We start from the raw sequence: 19932 nt of genomic DNA, 5'->3' as shown, positions 1-19932 counted from the left end.
ATTTGCAAAAAACATTGGGTGTTTTAAAACTCGGGACAAAATCTATTTAGCAGGTTTTTTTTTTATTAGCTTTTTTAGACGAGTAAAATATTTTTTCAAGTAAAAGTGAGCATTTTATTTTTTATAGGATATTAGAGGATATGATCAAAATAATAGTATCTGAAGAAAAAAAACAATATATAACTTGTGTACACTAAATGGGAGAGGAGAAAATTACAGCTAAACATGAACACCACAGAAATGTTAAAACAGCCTTGGTCACAAAGGGTACAAAATGTAAAAAAAAACCAGCCTGGTCCTTAAGGGGTTAAATTCCCTCACTGTATTGAACACACTTCTGGTGGGAGGCTGTTTTTATCGCTTCCTTTTTTGTCCCTAGCAGTAGAGCCCTGCGCGGGATGGCTTTTTTAATCCTGCTCCCGCTGATTTTTTGCCCGCTCCCACAATGTGGTTGTTCCGCTCTGAGTTCTTTGCCATGAGGTGCCATTTTGAACTTAAAGTGACCAGTATGAGAGAGTGATAACATCAAATTTAACACACCTGCTTCCCATTCACACCTGAGACCTTGTAACACCGGGGAGGGAAAATGGCTAATGGGGCCTAATTTGGACATTTCCATTTAGGGGTGTACTCACTTTTGTTGACAAGGTTTAGTCGTTAATGGTTGTGTTATTATTTTGAGGGGACGGCAAATTTACACTGTTATACAGGCTGTACACTCACTACTTTACATTGTAGCAGAGTATCATTTCTTCAGTGTTGTTGCATGAAAATATTTACAAAAATGTGAGGGGTGTACTCACACTTGAGATACTGTATATACTTTTCATATTTTTTTATTTATGCATCTAGTTTTCTGTGAAATTATCTAATGGCCCATCAAATCCACAATATTAACAGTCCTCATAATCACCACAATGTTAATTTTTTTATGAAACTTCATGAAGTTGACCAGTTTAATTTTTTTGTATAAGGATGGACGAATCAATATATATGTTTCCACTGCATATTTCATATGGCTAGTTATATATAGCAAATTTCCCTTTTAAATTATTGACACCATTGGCACCATTGCTAATGACTTTTCTTTCTTAGTACTTTTTAATTGAATCTATTTAATCTATAATCTTCTTTCTAGAATTGTTTGGGTATTTATAGACTTCTCAAGTAAACAGTTGTTTCTACAAAACCAATTTAGATTATCTGCTGTTATGCTTTCTTCCCCTGTTTAATTATATGTTCTTTTTAATCGGTTATCTATTTACTATCTACAAAATTAAGATTTAAGATGCAGTGGTCCAATCAGTAATCACTTGTGCAAACAGAGTTAAGCTTCTAAATTATATGTGTGTAATATAGCAGTACTTTTTTTTTAATGTAAGATATTTGTTCTGTGAAATGACACCTTCACTATAGGCGAATACATATTAAAGTACTCTGAGTTCTTTAACCCCTTGATGCCAATTGGCGCGTCAGGCATATCACGGAAACCATATCATGTTGGCACTTTGTGGGCTTAAATGGGTGTAGAAAATGATCTTTGATCCACATCCAGAAAGTGGGAAAAGGTTAAAGTACCGGCATTTGAAATACTCTGGGTTGTCTAGTTTTCAAACATATGGTTTGATGGGGCTAAGTGGAACAAGATCAGCTTCAAATATGTCCCAAACAGGACATAGGGGCAGCATGACCAAATTTGGAAAAAATGGCTTTGAAATTGCATTGGGCTGCAACAACTAATCGATAATGAAAATCATTGCTAATGAATTTCTTTATCTATTAGTTGAATCGATTTTATCGGCTATAAGATGAGGGTTTTTTCAGAGCAAATGCTCTGAAAAATAACACTCCTCTTATAATAACATTAGGATTCAGATCCCCCACAGCACTGCAGGGGACGTGGATCCTTCTCTCTGGCAGCCTGTGGGTGTCTGTGCTATGCGCGCAGACAACCTCTGCTATCGCCGGCGCTTCTGCTGGGGATTCTATGATGGACCACCGGGTCACATGACCGTCCGGTGTCAGTCATAGAAGCTCCAGCGAAAGTGCCGGCCAACAGCAGAGGTTTGCCTACGTGCATTGCGCAGACGTTCACCGGCTTTCCCCACTAGACACGAGGGACTCTGGAGCAGGGGGGTGGCAAATCTGGGGAGGTATAAGGCATATTAGGGGGGGCAGAAGGGCATATTTAGGGTATGTGGCATATCGGGGTATGTGGCATATCAGAGGGCACTATGGCATATAGGGTATACGTAAAAGGCATATCTGGGGGCAGAGCGGTATATCTGGGGGTATAAGGCAAATGGGGGGCACAGTGGCATATCAGGCTAAAAGGCATATCTGGGGGGGCATAGTGGCATATCGGGCTAAAAGTCATATCAGGGGGTATAAGGCATATCTGGGAGGCAGTGTGGCAAGCTTGGGCTCAGATGTGTATAACTGGGGCAGCAGGTTGGGAAATAAAAACAAGAAATGCATTTTTCTTTTCTTTTTTTTTTATTCTGCGGTTTGATTTTAACATCCACTTTGTTAACAAAAATTGATTTATTAAACGATTGATTAATCGAAAAAATAATCGGCCAACTAATCGATTATGAAAATAAGCGTTAGTTGCAGCTCTAGAATTGCAATATGCTATTTGTACTAAATTCCTTAATTTGTAAAAAACATAAATATAAAGGGTATGTTTTAAACTTAGGACAAATGTTAGACTATATTTAGAAGGTTTTTTTTTAATTAGATTTTGTAGGTGAGTAAAAATGTTTTCAAATAAAAGTCAGAAATAGTCCTTTTTCTCAATTTTTTACCTCAATTTTTTACCATAATTTATATATATTTGTTATAGTAAATCATGATTAAAATAATGGTATCTAAAAAAAAGCACCAATTGTCCTGTAAAAAAAACAAAAAACAATATATAATTTGCGTGGTTGCAGTAACTGACAAACAAATTACAGCTAAGCATGAGCACTGCAGAAATGTTAAGTCATTATTGCGAAGACAACAACAAATAAAAAAAAAAATAAATTTCTGTCTTTAAGGGGTTAAACATTTCTGTTTTTAAAGGGTTTAAGGGGTTGAGGGGTTTGGATGATGTTGCTTAATCATTTTTATTAGCTACAAAATAACACTGTATACATTTTTTTCAGTTTATTTGGAAACACAGAATGAGATTTCATGGTAGAAAAGTCAATGTTACCCATGTCAAATTTGTGAACTAAAATCAATAACTTGAGGTTTGTTTGGACTTTGGATCATTTGATCATCCTGAATATTGTTCATAGGAAAAAATGTAAAACTTTCATCCCTGTCTTTTTACACCAAGGTCTACATGTTTTTTTTTAATTTTTTTTTTTTTACTTGGGTGCTTTTTGCCTTTCTTTGATGCTTAAACCAGAGGTTGAATTATTAGATTATACATTACGTTTTGCCATCCCGGCTAAATATTACTTGCAATTGCTAAGGATAATCTGACCTTTGTGGAATTACAGCCATTCTTTTTTTGATAATTGTCATTTGTTGGTTGAATCTCTTTGCCTTGGAAATAATTGCATCCTGGGAATTGTTTCCCAAAATTGATATATTTATTGTTCAGGCTTAAATATCAAAGTTGATCCTTTCAGCCCCATAATCTTTTATATCCATTTGTACAGCACCATATTGTTCATCATAAGGAATTGATTGAGCATTATAGACCATTGCATAGCCATCAGAGTACTTACTGAGCGCCATCATTTGTTAGGTAGAGAAAAGCGGAAACAACTCCAGTTTAAAATATACTGTTAGATGTTCTAGGGAGTAAAGACTATTTTACACATACTTGAAATGACAGGGAGGAAGTGTTGACCACTCATAAAACAAGTTAAGCTCTGAATAAAAGCCTTCTGTTTTTCTTACTTGAAAGCAATTTTGGACCTCTAAGGTCTCTTCTTCAAATGGAAAGATTCCATTGTCTCTTTGGCTAATACAGCTATATCAATTTTCTACACAGCAGGCCCCTGGCAAACTATTGTGTGTCATTTCTGTGAACAGCCGTGCAGTTGGCACAGATCTTTTTGCATATGATATTCCAAGCTTCACCCCGTTTAATACAATTGAATCATTTAGTTTTTTGTTGTAATCTTGTTTGTGTGTCTCCACATGCGTATTTGCAGTACAATCCTCTGTGACCAGCAATTAGTTTTAACCTTTACTGCTTTTCTCGTTTATCTTCACGTTTTATAATTTTATTTATCACTTACTGATCAGCATTACTTCTGACATTTGCCATTTACATGTCAGGTCTGCTTTGCCAGTTTTGATTTGGCTGCAATTTCCAGAGCAACCACTTTTTTTTACTGGAGTTTTTTAATTGCTTAAGGATTGGTTTTAAAAGGAATTGGCAGGTTGTTTGAGATTGTCTGGTTGTTTAATTGCTTAAAAAAGACACAAACTTTGAGGTTTTTCTTGTTTTGTTTTTTTATCAACTTCTCAATGCTTCTTCAGCATTCCGACAAAAATATGATTGAATGCTAAAATCTTACAAGTGTACATGTAAGGGGTAAGCCGCAAAAATTGGTCCTTTGAGGACCAAGGACGTATCCTGCCAGTGAAAGGGAGATTAAGCTGTCAAATTACAACCTGTTCTCCTGTCTAAGAGTTGTGGCAATCAATTGTGACAATGCTCTAACTGAGAGATGTTACATTTTACAGGAATTTAAGATCCCTGCTAGTGATGTCACTACTGAGTCTGCTGGGGAATCCCCTTGATGCGGCAGTGACTTAGAGTCTGTAGACCGTTACTGATCACATGTGCAGGTTTGCTGCAGCGCCTGTGACAGACCTGCCATGGTGCTACAAACCAGTGTGGTTGCTGTACAGGGAAAACTCCTGATTGCTTTGCTGGGGAGCCCTATTGGTGATGTCACCAGTTTCAGCATAGGTGTCCCCGTGTGCTAATAAATTACATCTAAAGGCAAGTTAATGCTTACATTTTGGGTAGTTTCTTTCCCTTTGCTTCTAGCTCTGTACAATAAATGTCTTAGACTTATGTAAACGTTTGCATAGAGATCAAATAAATTGCAGTGGTCCTAATAGTGTAAAAAAGCATATGTACTCGTTGTTTTTAATGTTGCATTTATCTTCAAAAGTGTTTAACCCCTTAACGACCTTTGCCGGTTCAATTTAATTTTTTGACGGTTCAGGACCATCAAAGGTCATTAAGCGACCGTTTTTCCATGACGGTCCTGAACCGTCAAAAAATTAAATAAGCTTAGAAAGTGATCAACGATCAGGAGGCATCCAGCGACACCAAACACTTACCTCTGGATGGGCTGTGACCGCTCCGGAGAGCGGCCGCAGCTGCCGGTGATCTTCGCCATCAGCAAGATGGTGGCGGCCCGGGAAAAAAACCAATAAAGATGAAAGAGTTTGCTAGATGGTCTCCAGACCCTCTAGAGAACTCTGGCTCCACTTGCAGGTTGAATACAGGTACTGCACTCAACCATGCAAGTCAATGGAGCCCAGCTTTCTAATCACAATGTGATTAGTAAAATATTCAAAAAATAATAAAAAAAAAAAATAAAAAATGTGCTAACATTTAAAAATAATTATGCAGTGATGTCGCTAGATGAACCATCCAGTACCAGCAAAATGTGTAAAAAAAAAAAAATATATATAAAAAAAGTATTAAAAAAATAAAATAAAATAAAAAAATAGTTTATTATTTTGAGCAAGTGCTAAAATTTCTCACAAATCTCAACAAAGAGTTAAAATAAAAGCACTTCAAATACCCAAGGGGTGTGTAATAAAAAAAAAATGGCTGATGGGGTAAATTGGAGTGGCAGAGCTCAAAGATAGCGCATAGGTACAGACTGACCAAAATGGAGAGAAAAAAGCGCACTTCCCAAATGTGGCATTTTAAATCTCAAACAACACGACAAACCCATGCATGTCGGGTATCACTGCACTCAGGAGATGTTCCTGAACACACATTGGGGTGTTGTTTGACAGTGACATATACCAGAACCTGTATATCTATAACTAAAGTACAATTTGTGTGAAAAAAAAAATTACTATTACAAAGTTTGACAAAGTGTGGTTGTATAACTGTTGCATGGAAAGGGTTAAAATAACAGCATTTGAAATACCCTGGGGTGTCTAGTTTTTAAAAATGTATGGTTTGAATGGGTTAAATTGAGTTAACCGGCTTCAAAGATGTTCCAAAGAGGAGCTGGAGGCAGACTGACCAGATTTTTAAAAAAAGGTTTGGAAATCATAAAACGCTGCTTGTACTTATTGCCCTATAACTTACAAAAAACAGCAAAAAAACATAAAAACATTGGGTATTTCTAAACTCAGGACAAGTAGTAGAATCTATTTAGCTAGTTTTTTTACTTGCTTTTTTCGGTGAGTAAAAGATTTTTCAAATAAAAGTCATAAAATGTTTTTTTTCAATTTTTCACCAAGTTTTTTTATTTTTTTATAGTAAGTAAGATGATACGATCAAAATAATGGTGTCTGAAGAAAGCCAATCTTGTCCTGAAAAAAACAATATATAATTTATGTGGGTACACTAAATGGGTGAGGAGAAAATTACAGCTGAACACAAGCACCACAAAAGTATTAAAACAGCCTCGGTCCCACAGGGTACAAAAAGAAAAAACGAGCCCGGTCCTTAAGGGGTTAAGCAGAAAAGGTGGAACAGCAAATTTAGCACTCCTGGAGTCACCATTCTTTTTTTCTTCTTGTTAGTGTAAATTAGGTAAACATCCATGCTAATCTTTTTCTGCTAATCATGCAGTTACTTTTATTACAATTAAGTCGGGTTAGCAATATATGGTGCTCAATTTAATCCATGGAAATGCATATACTGGTCTGATTGTCTTTTTAGTAGCCAGAATAGTGCAAAGTATATAACCTCCTAAGGACAAAGAACATATTATATCCTCACAAAACCGGAGACCCAGGTAGACGGCAACAGCCAATAAGAGGAATTCATTGCCTACTCTTGCTTGAGTAGCCAATCATATGCACATGGCCAATAAACAGTTCCCTTGGCAGTGGTCTCTGTCACACTCCGATTGTGAGGCCTAGAGAGGCGTACAACAGCACTGTAATGAGTTCGGTTGCCCATCTGCAGACATGTGCCATTGGTAAAGGGTAAGGATTTAAAAAGAGACAAACCTATACTTGAAAACTTTGCTGTTATAATATTAACCATTGAGTAGCCCCCTGCAAAGATGTTATTGTCGTTACTAATGATGACAACCGTAATAGGCTTTGTGGAAACCATTAATTGTGAAGCAGTAGAGACTTCTGTAAAATAAGTCATCTGTTTTCAAGCAGGGATTTTAACCAGTGACTGTCTGCTTGTAAAATATAGGGGTCGCTTCTAAAATGTTTGATCCTTAGAATTTAACCACCCACCCTGAGAATTTGAAACTAGACTAAGGCTTGGGGTCAAACGCTAAGCCTCTCAGACATATCACGATTTTGTTTGTAAACATCTTTGAACTGCATTTGAAACCTTCTAGATTTTCAGTTCAGTTCAGTGAGTGAAATATTGTCCTGCTTTGACTAACATAATAGTAACTTAGAAAATATTTCAAATTAGCAGCACAGACTGTTAGAATATTATTAGTAATAGACTCAAAAGATCTGATTAAATCAGATTGGCACGTTCATAACTTGCCAAGATTTATCCCCATTCAACAAAATTACACTCTAAGACAGGGGCGTCCAACATGAGACCTCGAGGTGCGGCCCGCGTAATATCGGCACCAAGGGCAACCGATCTTACGCGGGCCGCACCTCGAGCCCTGCTACTTACCTGTGGGAGGGTCTTCTGTACTGCATAGAGGAAGCGGAACCGAGCAGAGTTCACGTGACATCACATGACTCTGCTCCAGTCCTGCTTCATCTGTGCAGTACCAGAGAATGCAGGCCGCGCCCTCTGCTGAAGTCTGTGAACGGCATTGAGGAGCTGCAGTGCAGGTAAGTGGGTGGGGAGGGTGTTTGAATGAGTATGCGTGATTGAGGGAATGAATCTGAATGAATGAGTATATGAATGAATTTTTGTGTGTGTGTGATAGCATGGATGTGTAAGTGCTGGAACCTAGGCATGATGGGACTGTGATTGCTGTTAGCAATCACACTCCTATCATGCCAAGTCAACCAGTACATGCTGAAACCTAGCTAGCTGCCCCCTTGTGTATTGATGGTGCCAGCAGTATGGGGTCTGCACATCACTTACAGCCACCCTGTACCAGCATGTACTGGCTGACTTGGCATGATAGGAGTGTGATTGCTCACGGCAAGCACAGTCCCATCATGCCTAGGTACCAGCATTTACTGGTTGCCTGGGTATGATAGGAGTGTGATTGCTGTTAGCAATCACGCTCCTATCATGCCAAGTCATATTGCTAATTTTTTTTGTCCAATTGTGGTGTGTTACCTACTTTTATTAAAAATGTGAGTTTTTATTATTATTTTTAAAGGTGGGGGGTCATTTTCGGTTTTGGCTAAGTGAACCGTGAATGTTTTGGTCCAGAAGTTTCATTTTGGTGCATCCCTAGAATAAATAGAAGTATTTCATTTTTAATTATCCTGAATTTGCAGTCACAAACCTTTCTAGGCCCAGAAATCAGTGAGAGGAAAAGTAAAGGTTTTGTCATTTACTGTATTTTAATCTGCATATTTTATTAAAGGCCATATTTTCTCACAGTGAAAAATGAGTGCGGCCCTCGCGCGTATACAATTCTGATGAAGTGGCCCACCGCAGAAAAAACTTGGACACCCCTGATCTAGGAGATAAATGTCATTATTTGTGATTGGGATGGGGCTTAAATTGGCAGAAGACGTCTTTGATGTAGGGCTGAAACAACTAATCGATAAAATCGATAATGAAAATCGTTGTCAACGATTTTCATTATCGATTAATCGAATCGATTTTTATCGATTTATAAAAATTATAATCCGACCTCAAACAGAGTTCGGATTATAACACTAGAATCCAGATCCTCCGCAACGCTGCAGGGGACCTGGATTCCCCTCACTGTCGGCCGGTCTCTCATTTCCGTCTCTCTCCCCCTCCCATACATCACTCTGACTCCTCCCCCTCCCATACCCAGTGTTTGTGTTCTGGATTTAATTTATTTGCTATTATTTTTGTTTTGTTTTTGTGAATGTGAATTTAGAAATAAAATATGCTTCCCCCGTCATCCCCATTTTAATAAGTCTCAACTGGCATTGTCTGCTGCTGCATCCCCCCCCCGATTCTCAGTCCATTGGCCGTAACTGTATAATGAGGTCACAAGTGTTAGCAGTGAACAGCTTTAAAATGTGATCATTTTGTTCCCACTCTCCCTTCGCTACATTATTCTAGTATTTATTTTCAAAGGCAGCAGACACGACTGCCAACAATGAGTCGTGTCAGATGGAGCAGCATCAGATGCAGCTCGCGTGTCAGCATGAGCCAGTGTGCTCGCTGTTCCCCAGTTACAGTAGCTTAAAGGAAACGAAGAGGACAAGCGAAGCAGGGAAGCCAGTGTATTAGGACAGCTGGATTGGATGTTAATTATGCAGAGCCACATGGACTTTTTTTTTTTTTTTTTTTTATGTGAACCTATAATTTTTTTTATTTTATAATTATTTTTGTACATTCTGAGAACACGGTACTTACCGCTATTTGGCTGCTCATCACAGAGAGAACAGAGGGTGAAATGCATATTCATGGTAGCAATATGCCGATAAAAATCTCAGCTGTGAATAACGTATGCTTTCCCGAGATCAGACGTTGTTTCTGTTTTCCTTGTACAGTACTGCTGCAGCACGGTGCAGACCCCAGCATCCGGAACACTGATGGGAAATCAGCGCTGGACCTGGCTGACCCTTCAGCAAAAGCTGTTCTCACTGGTAAGAATGCTTTTTTTGTTTTGTGTGTCCTTTATCATTCTCCACTTACTGCTCTTTCCCTTCTTGTTAAATTTTATTTTCCCTCTTTATGTATACTGTCTTGGAATATTATTCTGTCTTCGGAATATTTTTTTTGTTGATTATATGATTATATTGTAACAGTCAGACTTTTCTTCCCAGGCAGATCTTTAGGAAAAATAAACTGTTTTGTTGTTTTTTAGACATTCACTTAGACATTAGACATTGTCACTGTTCACATAATAAACTCTTAACTTCTAACCCTCTGCTGCCTACAGTATTAAGTATTGTTTGGATAACTGTTTGTGTAAGTAATTGAGAAGCTTCTGGTATGGCCCAAAAATATCCCAGAGGTAAAGTGAAGAAAAACCATTTTAATTCTGTCTGAGTATCTCTTGTGGCAGTGTTTTTTTGTATTATTATTAAACACCCTCCTCCATCTTCAGAATATCTGATGCCATAAGAGGCAGTTATGACAGTGATCTTCAAACATTGTCATTTAAACCTGGCAAAAAAAATGGGACCATACCATGTGTTCTGTTAATCGCTATATCTGATTTTTGTTTGCCTTCTATTGATTCCTATGTATTAGAACAAGCAACGTGTTTCTTTTCATTCTGTGCCACTGGAATACAATAATGTTTTAACAAGGTACATTAGAGCATGTATTGTACCACTACTTGTTTATGTATATTTTTAGAATATTATTAGAAAGTAAGCATAGCGCATCACTCAAGATATGCTGCATGACTCCAGGGGGAAGCGGTCTGTCTAGTAGCACACGTGGCTTGATTAGGAAGCCATGACCTACAACAGTGTCTATATGTAGCAGACATCAGAAAGCCACAACTAGGCTTTATGGGACTTGAACATCTGGAGTCTTTCTATCCCTGGAGTAAGATGATAGTGCAGTTATACCCTGTGTCATTATAGTAATATGCTCCAACTTCTTTGCCATTTTTATTTGCATTCTTTACTAAATAATTTCAAATTAATTCATATTAGAGATTGCATTTTTATGTTTTAATAGAGGTGTTTTGTGTGGTTTGTATTTATGATGAAAAATTCATGAATGTGTTCTACGAGAGCAAAAGCCTTTAGAGGCATCTTTCCTCTACTGCAGGAAATATTTACAGCCACAGTTATGTTGTTTTCATTGGGACTTAAAATGGTAGGGGCACAAATGCACTAGATTATTCTGTGTGATTGAACAATGGTTTCCATGCCTCTAATCGGTACATATGCCAGCTCACATAATCGCAAAAGACCTATGATCATTATTTTGCCATTTAATATTTTTATAAGCTTTATTTGTATTCCTTGTCATAACATTAATTGGATTTGCCATTCTAGATCTAGACTGTATAGATACCTAGGTTTAGAATGTGTAGATTTTAGTAGTTGTAGCTCTCTGTGTGGATACTTATACTAAGTTTTCCTTTCTTTTATAATATGCAGGGGGGGTTTGTTACAGTCTCACTGATGGCATGGTAGTCTGTTCAGCATCTGCATCCTCTGCCATCACTGCCTTTACAATAGATTAGCCGGTTTCTAGGTTTTTTTTCCTTTTCACTATGGATTGAATCGTTAGTCTTCACTTTATCCATTTATTTTTGGACTAGATTAAGGCTCTGTAGCATATCAACATTGCTTCTTCTCCAACCGTCCCGCAGTGACCTCCATAAGTCATGTGTAACGTACACATTCTCTAACCAGCTTTGTTTTTTGTTTTTTTTCATGTGATGGTGCCTACCAAAACCAAAGATACGCATATGCAGACTTTGTCCTGAGGTTTTTGTAACCTCGATGAGTGTGCTTGGGCTTTTTGTAGCTAAGGTTTGTGATGAGGTAGTGGGAAAATAGTGTGAGCGACAAACTAGGTGTTGGAGAACACTGCTTTAATGTTTTGGTACAAAAGGTATATAAAGTATCCTTTGCCGAAGCTTGATAGCCTTCTTTTTTTTATAATATAAATAGCAGACCTCTTAATGCTGGGGGGGTTTATAATTACAAATCATATACCCCATTTGGTTTCCATATCAAACGACCAATGATGTTAACATTATAGTAAAGAGTGGTAAAGCATTGCAGTGGTTAACATGTGCCACCGCATTGCAGTTTTTGGGACTTTGTTTATAAACATTTTTAGAACTTGTAATTAGACATACTTGCCTAGGGATGGAATGTTCATGTGTCCATAGGTGAAACTTTGTCACCCCAAAGAAAACTAAGTTTAATTGTTGCGTATGCTGTCACAGAATATAGTAACCAAGTGTGATGGTATTCACTTGATTTTAGGATATGGAAATGTTAGTGCTGTAAGTTTGATTTAGAAGAGTCCAACAAGTATGTGCTTGCTATTAGAGTTCTGGGATGTGTCCAGCATTCTCTCTCAAATGAACAGTCTACTCTCCAAAATGGTGTCTATAATGCAAATTGGTGCAGGAACTGGTAAGTGGTCTAACTTTCCATCAGATGAAGCAGGCAGTGCATGCCGTCATAGGATATACAGAGTTTTGAAAACATGTATCATATAAATTATTGGTAATGTGCTGATTTTGTGAAAATCAAATTTTTAAACATATCAGCAGCAATTATTATTTACCAGCAGGCATTTGAATATAAATCAATTCTTTGTCAGTTATCACAGCGGCAGCCAAATTCATGTGGAGTGTTTCTCATTTGGAAGCAGAGGGATGTTAGCAAACATACTTTAGTTGCATAAGAAAGATTTAGTATTTTATGGTTGGTTAATCCTGTATTGTGCATAGAGCCCATCACACAAGTCCCAGGAGCCAGTTCTTCTAAAATTTTGCTGCTAGTGTCTACCTTATCTGCTGCGAACCAACAACGAATATACATCACTGGTTGACAGCCAGTGCTTGGCGAATTTAGCCCAAGTCCTCAGTTTATCTGTATGTTATTTTTTTATAGATCATCTGGTATGTTTAGGCGCAGGTTTAGAAAAGTAACAAAACATATTGATTTATGCATCCCAAATCAGGGAGTACGTAGAGGGACCTACAATGAAACCAGTGTTGCACAGAATTCTCAAAATTACCGTCATGTAAACCATTTTTGTTAGGTTTTGTTCAAAAACTATGTAGGTTGTTAAAACAAAAGTGAAAAGAAAACACTTGAAATAATGTTACAAGAAAAATTACCCCTAAGGAAATAATCAAACTTTTGAAATTATATCTGAAGCTTGTCAAACAATTGTTTTGCCAAATGTTTTGGGGTTTTTATTGGGCAACAATTTGTTAAATCGTTACATTCTCTTCTGCAATTTGCACCTAAGGCATATTGAAAGCAGAAAACAACAGCTTTGATATAGTGTTTACAGTAACAAGAAATATGCTATTAAAGACAAATTGTGAACACTTGCTAAAGCTCCCAGCTTGAAGCTAAATCAGACTGTACTGCAAGCTGAAGATGGAATAAATCTTGTGCTGAATTGTTAGGGATTCATTACTGAAAGGGAGTGTCTATAATTAGTGCAAGCAATTAACCCCATGCCGCCGGCCTAAAGGGAAGCAAAGCTCTAAAGTTGATACTTCTTTAACAAATAATTGTTCCTGAACATTGTCCATTTTACTCCACAAAGATGAAAACAAACTATAAATGATCTGAATAAAGGCAACACCATGTGCGACTCTTCATGGACGAGAAAATCCAAAGCAGCAGGTGATCCTTAGTATCTGATGTATCTGATCTGCTGCAACTTAATCACAATGGGAAAACCAGGTATTAAGCGACACCCATGTAAGTTTTCCATCTAGAACCATTTAGCCCATCTAGTCTGCCTGTTTTACCTGATGTAAAGACTCCTTGGTCTGAGCTTAGATTCGGGATAGCCATATGTACATCAATTTTTGGGGGTCAGTAAGGAACAATGAAAATAGGCTTTTAAATTACATATATCACTGCAGACGGTGTCTTTGTGAAAGCCATATTCCCCAGTCCTTCTATGTGCATCTAAAAAAAAACAAAAAAACAGGAAAAGAAACCCTGAGAAACAGGTGTTTGTTTACCTTATTGCATGACATACACCTTCTTCTGGCTCTCAGCGTAACCTGATTTTAAGTAGCTTGCTTTCAATTACTGTCAGGAGAGCAATTGATTTCAGCTCCCAAGCGCCCATGCGATTGATGGGTTTGGCTTGAAAAGCTGCATCGTTGACATGTAGGCAATTAACAAAGGGTAGTCTGCAAATCTCCCCAAAAGATTGGCATTCACCTTCATTGCATACAATGATTGTCTGCTTGGGTTAATAGGTAGCAGGCAGCCACGTTAGACTTGTGCCGACCACACGATCACGCTTAGTATTAAAGACCTGCATTGTTAGGGGTATTTTATATCTAAAATAAGATATCTGTATGCACATTATTAGAATGTAGCACGGCAAGCACTAAAAGCTAATAAAAAGGAATTCTATCCCCTTTATCTTGGAGCAACAGTTCCCTGTCATTGGATGCTACTGTATACATTGATAAATACATATATTCTTTGATTTCTACCTACTTTCCATCGATGGCAGATGCAATCAAACCAAAAAGTTCCTGTTTGAACTGAGTAAATCGTGTTGGAGGTGCACCTTGTGTTGATGTATAAATTGACATAGAGAAACAGCTGGGTGGAAACTGCGCACATGTCAGCCAGTATACAATTACTATGATCAATACAGATGATTTTTATTTATTTTTTAATGCCCATAATTATCTTGGGGTTTTTTTATGTCAGTTCAGAAATTGCTTATGAGTAAAATGGCTGTTACTCATTTTGAGAAATCGAACTATAGTAATTTTTGTTGATTTTCTTGTTGCTAACATAACCACAGATATACATTGTCATTTTATTGTTCTGCGCCTGAATAGAATGTCTCTAAAAGAACAAACGACGTTGAGCGCCTTACATTTTACTTTAGGTATGAATAAACAGGTTCTGGTATATGTCACTATCACAAAACACCCCAATATGTGTTCAGCAACATCTGAGTACAGCGATACCTCACATGAATGATTTTGCCTGGCTGTTTGGGGGCAAAAGGGCCACATTTGGGACATGCGCATTTTTCAATGTTGAACTTTGGCATTTGGGGATCCACTGCCCATGCCCTATTTGGTACATCTTTGAGCCGGGCCATTTCAGTGTGGCCAATAAAGCCATATATTTTTGAAAACTAGACACCCCAGGGTATTTTAAATGCTGGTATTTTAACTCTTTGCATGCACACATTTTACCACCAGAATTTTTTCAAAGTTTGCAGTAGTATTTTTTTGTGTGTATTTTTCCCTCACACACCTACTTTATGTATGAATTTACAGCTCCTGGTTTATGCCGCTGTCACATGACACCCCAATATGTGTTCAGCAACATCTCCTGAGTGCAGTGATACCCCACATGCATGGGTTTGTCATTTTTTGGGGGAACTAAAAGGCCACATTTGGTACGTGTGCATTTTTCTAATTGGAAATTAGATGTGTGGCCATCCTTCCCCCCGTGTTATTTGGGACATTGTTGAACCCGGCCAATTCAATTTACCCCATCGAATCATACATTTTTTTAAAGTAGACACCCCATGGGCATTTAATATGCCAGTATTTTAACTCTTTCCATGCGAGAATTGTTTTAAGCTAATGTGCTAATTTTAGGACTTGCTCACAAAAATATATTTTTTATATACCGTATTGGCTCGAATATAGGCCGCACTTTTTCCCCCCACTTTAAGTCTTTAAAGTGGGGGTGCAGCCTATATTCGGGGTCTAGTGCCCGATGCCCAGGACATGCAGTCCCGGGCGCCGGGCAGGGTTAGGATACAGATCCCCCGCAGCGGTGCAGGGGACTCCCTGATACGCTCAGACAGCCTCCCCTGCCAGCACTTTCCAGGGGGGGGGGGTGCCGGCACGGGAGGTTGTCTAAGCTTTACCTCTGCCCCCAAGACTTACCAGAGGAGACTCCCGGGTGTCTTGCGGGGCCGGCGGGGGACATCTACGCAATACGTTTACACAACTTCCGGTGCCGGCACATCAGCTGATGTGCCGGCACCGGAAGTTGTGTACGCGTATTGCGTAGATGTCCCCCGCCAGCCCCGCAAGACACCCGGGAGTCTCCTCTGGTAAGTCGGGGGGGGCAGAGTGGCAGCATATCTCGGGGGGGAGGACAGTGGCAGCATATCTCGGGGGGGGAGGAGGAGGAGGAGGAGGACAGTAGCAGCATATCCCGGGGGGGAGGAGGAGGAGGACAGTGGCAGCATATCTCGGGGGGGGGGGGAGGACAGTGGCAGCATATCTCGGGGGGGGGGGAGAGACAGAGTGGCAGCATGTTTTTTTGGTGCTTTTTTTAAAGAAAAAAACTTAAAAAAAAAGCACCAAACTTTTAGGGTGCGGCCTATATACTGGGGCGGCCTATATCCGAGCCAATACGGTATATATATTTTATTTTTTTGCCTTTTTTTTAAAAAAAAGTTAAAAAAAATTTTCAACTTGAAGGTTCCCCTGATAGTGACATCAGTGGGAAATTATTTTTACATTTTACTGGGTTTTTTACTATTTTTTTCTAATTATTATTAATTTTATTTTATTTTTTAATTTATTTTTACTAATCACACTGTGATTAGAAAGCAGGGCTCCATTGACTTGCATGGTTGAATGCAGTACCTGTATTCAACATGCAAGTGGAGCCAGAGTTCTCTAGAGGGTCAGGAGACCGTCTAGCGAACTTTTTCACCTTTATTGTTTTTTTTCCCGGGCTGCCGCCATCTTCCAGATGGCGAAGATCACCGGCAGCTGCGGCTGTGACCGCTCTCCGGTCGAGGCATTACAGCAACGCCGTTTGGGTGCAGAAAGTGAACGTAGATCGCTTTCTGCACCCGTTTAAAGGCGTGCCGGTTCTGGCACGTCATTTGTCATAATCGACTTGTTTTTCCGTGCCTTGCCAGAACCCGGCAATTGTCATTAAGGGGTTAAACAATCCACAAAAGTATTCTGCTCTCATGAATATTAAACATTTCAAATGTATTTTTCTCATATGAATTCATAGGGGTGCCAATAGTCAGGCAAACATATTTGAAAGATTTTTTTTTTTTATTTTTTTTTTGTGGATAAACCTGGGTTGTGTTTGCCGTTGTTTGATATTCATGGGGGAAGAAAAAATCAAAAAGTTAGACAATTTTTCACAGCCTTCTTTGCTTATATTTACAAGGGAGGGCACTGTACGTGTATATATATGTGTGTGTGTGTTGGGGTCTGTGCTGCTGTGAGTCCTTGACTCATCGAAAAAGGCAGACGTATGATGATCTAATAACCTTAGTAATCGGTCATGTAATGTGCGAGACCGTACACTATACAGGGGATAGGGCAAGAAAACCCCCAATGCATTTTGCACCAAGGGGGCAATGTATCATCTTCTGTGATTAAGCATTTCCAGACTTTAAACATGTTGGGCGTTCTCATTTTGCTGCAAATATCCCCTTCCATTAAGATCACTTGTCAGGTTCTGCTCACACCAGCTAATTTGGGATAGTGGGGTTCCTGAGTGACTAAGGAATAACCTGTTTTGTTTTCCTGTTACTGTTTAAGTTCACTAGTGACTGTAAATAAGGTGAGGGAGAAGTACCTTTTGAGGCTTGAATGTTCTTCAAATTGCTTTTATTTATATATATATATATATATATATATATATATATATATAAAACCGTATTTGCTCGATTATAAGACGACCCCCCAAAATCTGAATAATAATTTATGAAAAAAGAAAAAGCCTGAATATAACCCGACCCTATAGGAAAAAAGTTTTACCAGTAAATGTTAATTCATGTAAACTGTCTGAACAATTGTTAAACACATCCCTGCCGCCTGGACTCCCCCCTGGCAGCAGAAGCGGCATCGCCGGCTTTCTGCTGCCCGATCTCCCGTAACAGCTTTCGGCATGAAAGCCAGTAAGCTGTTACAGTTGAAAGTGCCCGATCGCGCAGTTGCAAACGCGCGATCGGCCATTCCCTTCCGGGTTGCGTCACTGCTGACGTAACCTGGAAGGTCATCGGAGGACAGGATATCCCCTGCAGGGAAAACCTGCCCTCCGATGAGGCACAGAGACGCTGCGATCTCTATGCAGGTCTGTGAGGACCTGCATAGAGATCACAGTGTGATCGGTGCAGGGGGATTGCGGGGAGGGGCGTGAGAAACCATCTCACTCCCCCTCCCGTCCTGAAATAGAAAAGCAGAAAAGAAAAAAAAAGTTAATTTAAAAAATAATATTAAATAAATCATTTAAAATAATATAAATACAAAAAAAAAATTATAATGTGAGCTATGATGTCATTGTGACATCACTGGCATGTTCAGGAGGTCCCTAGGAAGACCTCTAACCATTTCTTTGTAAAAATAATATATAATTTTTTTTTTAAAAAAAAATATAAAAAAAGATAATAAAATAATTATTAAAAAAACCTTACTTCCCATTGCCCTAGCATAACATCTAGCCAGTATAACCCTTCTGCCCCCGTTCACAACCCCCAAACCCGTTAAGCCATAGGCATAAAAATTATACAAAATTGTACACCTTATAGCAGGGGTGGGCAATTAATTTTCCCATGGGGCCACATGAGAAATTGGAATGGTTTTAGAGGGCCAGACCTCTACAAACTACAAACTCCGAAGCCTTGTCCATTTTGTTAACTTATGTGCTGTTTAATAAAGTTATTCAAGCCTACGTCATTGGTAGAGGTGCTTGAATAAGTAAGGCCTGAATAACTATTAGCACAGCACAGAAGTGAACAAAATGAACAAGGCTTCGGAGTGCATACCGTATTTTTCGCTCTATAAGACGCACCTGCTGATAAGACGCACCTAGATTTTAGAGGAGAAAAAAAAGGAAAAAATATTTTGAGCTAAAAAATGGGCTAAAATATTTATTACAATAACTGAATAAGCTATGAACACAGTAAGACACACGCAGTAAGACACACACAGACACAGTAAGACACACACAGACACAGTGAGACACACACAGACACAGTGAGACACACACAGACACAGTGAGACACACACAGACACAGTAAGACACACACAGACACAGTAAGACACACACAGACACAGTGAGACACACACAGACACAGTGAGACACACACAGACACAGTGAGACACACACAGACACAGTGAGACACACACAGACACAGTGAGACACACACAGACACAGTGAGACACACACAGACACAGTGAGACACACACAGACACAGTAAGACACACACAGACACAGTAAGACACACACAGACACAGTGAGACACACACAGACACAGTGAGACACACACAGACACAGTGAGACACACACAGACACAGTGAGACACACACAGACACAGTGAGACACACACAGACACAGTGAGACACACACAGACACAGTGAGACACACACAGACACAGTAAGATACACACACACACACAGTAAGATACACACACACACACAGTAAGACACACACACACAAACACAGTAAGACACACACACACAGTAAGACCTCCCTCCCTAACCCCCCTTCTCAGTATCTCCCCTCTAACTCCCTAACCCCCCCCTTCTCAGTATCTCCCCTCTAACTCCCTAACCCCCCCTTCTCAGGATCTCCCCCCCCGCCCCGGTCACTTACCTTAAACTCCTGTGTTGGAAGCGTGAGGCGTTTGTCTCGGGTGCCGGCGCTTCACTGCTGATCGCCGGCGTCTGACGTCATATGCCGGCGCCCAGCGTAAAGCGCCGGCACCCGAGACAAACGCCTCACGCTTCCAACACAGGAGTTTAAGGTAAGTGACCGGGGCGGGGGGGGACACCGGACTCATTGGTGAGTCACCAGGACACTCTTTGCGGGCCGGTCCGAGCTATTCAGCGGGCCGGATGTGGCCCGCGGGCCGTGCTTTGCCCAGGTCTGCCTTATAGTATGCTCCTTGGTGCTGGGAAAGTCTGGAAAATCTATATAAATTAGCTATTTCTGAAATCAGGACACCTGAATTAATAAACTTGGAGGGGATTTTCCATCACT

The 19932-nt window shown here is 39.4% G+C and overlaps 1 protein-coding gene across 1 annotated transcript in view; it reads left to right on the top strand.

The window, feature by feature from the left end:
* Positions 1–19932, top strand: part of LOC149286979 (poly [ADP-ribose] polymerase tankyrase-1-like) — a 120706-nt gene that overhangs the window by 17585 nt on the left and 83189 nt on the right. Inside the window, exon 3 of the mRNA XM_089493581.1 lies at positions 9799–9894. Within this exon, the coding sequence (XP_089349707.1) occupies positions 9799–9894 (96 nt within the window). The remainder of the gene's footprint in view (positions 1–9798; positions 9895–19932) is intronic.

Source organism: Sceloporus occidentalis, unplaced genomic scaffold (assembly GCF_023333645.1).
Source record: "Sceloporus occidentalis isolate IW3139 unplaced genomic scaffold, rSceOcc1.0.p SCAF_65, whole genome shotgun sequence".
Lineage (NCBI taxonomy): Eukaryota > Metazoa > Chordata > Lepidosauria > Squamata > Phrynosomatidae > Sceloporus > Sceloporus occidentalis.
This window is presented reverse-complemented; position numbering and strand designations above follow the sequence as displayed.